Source organism: Lactuca virosa, chromosome 8, assembly GCF_052849685.1.
Source record: "Lactuca virosa cultivar CGN04683 chromosome 8, Lactuca_virosa_CGN04683_v6, whole genome shotgun sequence".
Lineage (NCBI taxonomy): Eukaryota > Viridiplantae > Streptophyta > Magnoliopsida > Asterales > Asteraceae > Lactuca > Lactuca virosa.
In genome coordinates, this window is record NC_136433.1 from 100,552,416 (window position 1) to 100,559,017 (window position 6,602).

At 35.9% G+C, this 6,602-nt stretch overlaps 1 protein-coding gene across 1 annotated transcript; it reads left to right on the forward strand.

Annotated features, from left to right (window-relative positions):
• Positions 1–2,360: 2,360 nt before the first annotated feature.
• On the forward strand, positions 2,361–4,791 carry HOT5 (GroES-like zinc-binding dehydrogenase family protein). Its single transcript, XM_079064086.1, has 9 exons — positions 2,361–2,518; positions 2,628–2,764; positions 3,108–3,154; positions 3,254–3,579; positions 3,670–3,752; positions 3,846–3,921; positions 4,014–4,171; positions 4,262–4,423; positions 4,512–4,791. Exons 1-9 carry the CDS (start codon positions 2,485–2,487, stop codon positions 4,620–4,622), a joined length of 1,134 nt encoding a protein of 377 aa, XP_078920212.1. The 5' UTR covers positions 2,361–2,484; the 3' UTR covers positions 4,623–4,791.
• The last annotated feature ends 1,811 nt before the right edge of the window (positions 4,792–6,602 follow it).

Below are 6,602 nucleotides of genomic sequence, written 5' to 3' on the forward strand. Positions count from 1 at the left end.
GCCTAAACAACTAAACCTTGATTGTTATTTGTAGGCTGGAAATGTGCTCACCACGCCATGTCTATGTGTATAACACGTTGTGGTGCTTGCATAGAGAACAAGTTTGTCACTGTGGCCGCCACGTCGTGGCCATATGTGTTCCATGTCGTGGTGCATGCGTAAGGAGCAATGACACTTCTTGTGTTGCCAGGTGATCCTTGACATGTCCTCCTCAACATGTATTTTTGAAATCTTTAAAAATCCGTAACTCTCGAATACGAGCTTCGTTTTTTATGTTCTTTATATCGACGCGTTCGTATCGGCGAGTACTACAAGTTTCATTTAGACTTCAGGAGCTAATTCTCAATCTATTTTAAATTCATATTTTTATAAGGGGTGTACCTTAAATGATCTTATGAAAATCATAACTCTCTTATATGAACTCTGTTCTCGACATTCTTTATATTCACGAATTCGTATGCTCGGGTACTTCAACTCTCTTTTACATTGTTTTGGCTAAAACTCAACTGATTTTCCTCTAACTTTTTATGACACAAATTTTTGTGTAGGGTTAAGTGAAAAACTTAAAAAAATCATAACTTTTTCATACGAAGTCAATTTTTTGCGTTCTTTATATTTTTCAGAATCGTGATGATGCGTACTTTTGGATTATGTTATTATTTATTCAAAACAATACAGATTTTGTGCGTCTATATTATTAGTTTTTGGATGATTCGACTGATTTCTCTTATATCTTGGAATGCATAATATTGTATTTTTATTATAAGTTGACATATATTATAAAATGAATCTATTACATTTAGTGTTTGTCACGTTTGTGATCAATGATTGATGGCAAATTTTGGCAATTGTCACATATGATATATGTACTTTTAGGGTACGGATATGCTAATAAATTAGGTTAGTCTTCATTATGTATGTTATTGATTGATTGTATAATACTGCTATGTGTCATGTTTGGATATGTATTGGTAGTATCTGATGATCGTTAAGTGAATTCCATAAGGATCGTACGTAGTTTAAATTGGATAGCTTTAGAAGTCTAATATAACCTTATTGCATGATTCTTATTCGAGTTATTGCTCTCGGGTAGGATCATCTGTTTGACTATCTATCTTATGTACTAGCTACGTATGATTATGCATTCATAAGACGACCACCAATATTAATAATAACCTTGGTATGGTTGTAGGGGGACTGAGAGTCAATGGTTGTATGACGGCTGGGAGCCGGTGGTCGTACGATGATTGGGAGTTAGTAGTAGTATGGGTAGGTTGTCTATGGTTGATATGTATGTTGATACATTATGCTTGAAAGGATTGATGGTGGATCAACTAAAGCGAAAAGCCTTTTTTGTATTCATTGTATGCATGGTGGAATATGTGGTACACTAGAAAACTCACTAAGCTTTATGCTTACATTGTTAAGTTAAATGTTTTTCAAGTTGTTCGAGGGAGGGTACGCGGAGTGATTGTACATTCAGATCAAAGATTTATTGTTATCCAACTTCCGCTGGTTTTTGTAATTTAACTATGTTTAAACCTTATGCCTTTGACACCAATGATTATCATATTATGTTTTCAGAAATGAGTTTTGAATGATTACTATGGTTTTAAATGAAAATTTTAGTTTGAAATTCAGGGAGAGATATGAGATGTACATTAGCGGTGATGGGTACGTCCGACGAGAGAGGGGGGGGGGACCATTTAGGCTATATTTGACGTAATAGCTGAAAAGCTAGTTGTTAGCTGAAAAGCTAGCTGATAGCTGAAAAGTTAGTTGTTAAATCAAAAGCTAGCTGATAAAAAATGACGTTTGGTAAAACTAGCTGAAATATATGAAATGACATAAAAGGACATTTAAAATAATGTGTTTTTATAATAAATTAAGGGGTATATTTGATTTTTTTTTTAAAAAACTCATAAAAAGCTAGTCTAAGCAGCTTTTAAAAAAGCTAGCTTGTAAGTTACTTTTTTGGCTTGCCAAACACGACAACTGTTCGAAAAATAAGCTAGCTTTTCAGGTAGCTGTGGTGCGCCAAACACAACCTTAGTGTTTTTATCATTTTTGTGGAAATCTTTTTTTTTTTTTTTAAATGTATTGAAAATTTATTTTGAGAAGTGTTTTTAAAATTACCAAACATTTTTTGATCTGTCTGTTTAAAAAAAACCAATAAATAAATAAATTCTTTTAAAAAACAATTCCAAACATCACTAAATAAATTCCAAAACACAATTAGTTGGTAAGTACTTGGATAAATTCCAAAATACCATTAGTTGGTAATTATCTTTTAGGAATAGAACGTTTTAGTAAAAAACTCCCAATTATGCAGTATCAATTATTCGGGTCCGAAATCGGATCCAGATCCCAGAGGATTCACCGAGTGCGATATAGTGGGGTTTGGTACTGAGTTTGCCGCCTCACATTCTATACCCTTCTATCTCTCTCCCTCTCCAATTCCAACTGGTTGTGCACTGATCGGCGATGGCTACTCAAGGCAAAGTAATCACCTGCAAAGGTACTATGTGTATTCCTTAATCAACTAGTTTGATCTGATTCGCATCTTTAACCTGCATTTAAAATGGAGTCAAACCCTAACTTTGACCTGATTATATTTTTTGATATAGCTGCGGTGGCGTATGAGGCTAATAAGCCGTTAGTGATCGAAGATGTGGAGGTTGCGCCGCCTCAAGCTGGTGAAGTTCGAATTCAGATTCTCTTCACTGCGCTTTGCCATACTGATGCTTACACTTGGAGTGGCAAGGTATAGTATTATTGTCATCATTGTTCACTAGTTTACGAAAGCTAGATGCACTTACAGCTTTATCGAACACAAGGTTTTGATGATAATAGCATGCTCGGAGATAACATGCCCAAATGTTGTTATTCCAAGTCCCATTGATTATGATAATACTGGATCAGATGTTAGTGTTGTATCAGAAAGTATTTCTCTTTGCGGAAAGTGAGTTTAGGGAGTTGAGGCACTCCCTAGAGTTGGATTTTATAACTCAGTTCGATCAGTTGATACACTCAAGTTGGGAACAATAAAGTTATTGTCTACACAAATGTCTGTTACATGATAGATTGATTTAATCTCTTCCCCGCAGGATCCTGAGGGTCTTTTCCCATGTATTCTTGGTCATGAAGCTGCTGGGTATGTATCTACATTTAACGAACTACAGATTTGTTGCTCTCTTTAACCTTTCAAAGGACTAAAACTGATATTAGTCTCTGATGTTAATTAAAATGGCAGGATTGTGGAGAGTGTGGGTGAAGGGGTGACTGAAGTTAAACCTGGAGACCACGTGATACCTTGTTATCAGGCTGAATGTAGGGAATGCAAGTTCTGCAAATCAGGAAAGACCAACCTGTGTGGGAAGATTAGAGGAGCCACTGGAGTTGGTGTCATGATGAATGATCGTAAGAGTCGTTTTTCAGTCAGGGGAACCCCAATATATCATTTCATGGGAACCTCTACTTTTAGTCAATACACAGTTGTACATGATGTTAGTGTTGCAAAGATTGATCCCCAAGCTCCTCTAGAGAAAGTCTGCCTTCTTGGTTGTGGTGTCCCTACTGGTAACTTTCCCTTAATTAATTCATTTAACACCAATTAGTTTCTCCCATTGTTGGTTTAGCAGGTTTGCTTATTTTTCGCTTTGCCTTCAGGTCTTGGTGCAGTTTGGAACACAGCAAAAGTTGAATCCGGTTCAAATGTTGCTATTTTTGGTCTTGGAACCGTTGGTCTAGCAGTAAGTTTGTAATATATAGAACAAGATGATTATTCATCTACTATTAACTTTGACATGGTTCATAACAATATGAATACACAAAAATCTTGACAGGTGGCAGAGGGTGCAAAAGCAGCTGGTGCTTCGCGAATAATCGGGGTAGATATCGACAACAGAAAGTTCGATAGAGGCATGCTTTAATCATTATCATTTCCCTTAATTTCTTGTATGAGAAATTCTCTTCTCCTTTCTAATATCAAATTATCAAATCACAAATTGCAGCAAAAAACTTTGGTGTGACCGAATTTGTGAACCCAAAAGATCATGAGAAGCCGATACAGCAGGTTCTTGTTGACATGACAGATGGAGGTGTTGATTACAGTTTCGAGTGTATCGGCAATGTTTCCATAATGAGGGCTGCCTTGGAGTGCTGTCACAAGGTATTTATATTAATATTAATCAAACCGTATTTCAAGATTTCTTTTATTATACATCTAATTAATTTTGGTACAAATTAATATAAAAAATAGGGATGGGGGACATCAGTGATTGTTGGGGTTGCAGCATCAGGTCAAGAGATATCGACCCGCCCGTTTCAGTTGGTTACTGGTCGTGTCTGGAAGGGTACAGCTTTTGGTGGGTTTAAGAGCCGCACACAAGTGCCTCAGCTTGTTGATAAATATATGAACAAGGTAATTAATTAATTAGACATGTAGTTAGTTTCTAGCTATTAGTTAGTTAAATGGTATTGGTAAATGGTAATACTCTTACTTGTTGCAGGAAATCAAGATCGATGAGTACATAACACATAATTTGACACTTGATGAGATCAACAAGGCATTTGATTTGTTGCATGGAGGGGATTGTCTGCGTTGTGTGCTTACACTTTGAAACAAGCCGAATCAGAATTGGGTGCAGTCTATGAAGCCCAAATAAAATAAATGAATGTCGTGCCTTTGTTTTTCTTCTGGTTTTTGTCATTTTGTGGCTGTGTGAAGAATGAATGATATGGTTTTTTTAGAAATGAATGATATGGTTGATCCACTTATGGATTTGGTTTTGATTGCTGTAATTATCTGAAAGGACTAAAACTGAATGGTCCGAATTTTGAACCTAACAAGCTAATAATCATAATTGGGCCTAGAATCTAGATTAAGAATTAGGGTTAACAAAACTTTTAAAAAGTTTCAAACTATGAACACACGTGAAAGGAGGCCAGTCGACTTGCTAGTTTGTGTTTTTTGCATAAAATGAGGCAACAAAGTGATATAAAAGACTGAAGGGTAAAAATGTATAATGATTATTTTATCTACTACTCATTTATGAAAATGTTTTGAACAAATTTTGCCCAAGTACCTTTTTGCAGTTCAACACCAAAGCCCAAAACCTAATTCCTATAAATATAGGCTATTGTAGGCGAGGGCAAAAAAACCGGTTCACAAACCGAACCGGTCAGTGAACCGAAAACCTGTTTATTCCCGAACCGGTTCACCTATGAACCGAACCGCCGGTTTATACCAATTCGCCTTCCAACTGTTGGGACCGGTTTCAAACCGGTTTATTACGAACCGGTTTTGGACCAGTTTTGAACCGGTTTTTTTTGTTCATGATTTCTGCCCGTTTTTTTGTCCTATACTAACGGCTATATAACCGTTTAAGGCTGTTAGACACTCGATTTTGGGTCCCTTTTGGTCATATTTACCAATACTTGATAGTATAAATAGCTATTAGATCTTTTGGCTTAACCAAACCTCAAAAAACCTCTCTTAGTTCAAAAAACGTTCTTAATTCAAACAATGGATTCGACTTCCGTTGGTGTTGGAGATTCATCAAACAATCTTACCGTTGTTAGCATCAAAGAAACAAGTAGAAATCCGGCTATTTGGTGCAATTTTGATTTGTGTGTAATGTCGAGCGGTCCAAAAAAAGCGCGATGCAAGAAATGTGGTGCTTTTTTCAATGAAGATGAAAATTCGACATTGAAACCTCATATGACCAAGAGATGCCCCCGCGGTGAAATTTGGGCCGGGACATAATCAAACAACAATGTTGAATAATACAACATTGTGGAGTTACGATTTGGCTAAGTTCGGGATAGGATGACGAAGTTCGTGATTCAAGAATGCTTGCCTTTTAAATTGTTTGAGTATCCGCACACCGGTAGAAATTTATTTAAAATTTTAGATTGTGTGATCAAAACTTATAAACTTGAAGGAAAGATTTTTTCTATATCTTTTGATAATGCTTCAAACAACAACGTCGCGGTTGGACAACTAAAACTAAAATATAAACCAATTTGCGATGATGTTTTTTTTTCATAGTCGATGTGTTGCACATATCATTAATTTGGTTGCGCAAGATGGACTAACTAACATTGAAACTATAAAAGATGGTTTCAAAGACACGCTAAAATATTTTTTAGTTCTAGTAATGGTAGATATCATAATTATATGCAATTTTGTGCCGATGCGAATGCCCTCTTTTTAGGTCCAAATTGGGAAAATAATACCCGATGGAACTCCACTTGCAAAATGTTTGAATGTGCCTTACGTCAAAAAGATACTTTAAAAATGTTCCATGACAACCTTGCGGACCGTAATAAGGTTACGGCTTATCCGGAATCAAGTTGGGATACTATCAAACTTGTTACGGACATGCTTAATGTTTTTAAAAAAACAACTACTTTTTTATCGGGGGTTTATTATCCTACAAGTTGTTTAGTTTTAAACCATTTTTTTTAATGTGTGCGAAAATAAATGAGTTTGAAATGAGGAGCACAATGTTTGCTAATATGATGAAACCGATGAAAGCAAAGTTAAAAAAAATTATTTTCAAGAAATGCCTCCCATTATTACTTGTTCCGCCGCTTTG

Coding starts and splice junctions, on each gene's coding strand:
- HOT5 (XM_079064086.1), top strand. CDS start 2,485: ATGGCTACTCAAGGCAAAGTAATCACCTGCAAAG. Junction 2,519..2,627: donor CAAAGTAATCACCTGCAAAG/GTACTATGTGTA, acceptor TTTTTGATATAG/CTGCGGTGGCGTATGAGGCT. Junction 4,172..4,261: donor CCTTGGAGTGCTGTCACAAG/GTATTTATATTA, acceptor TATAAAAAATAG/GGATGGGGGACATCAGTGAT.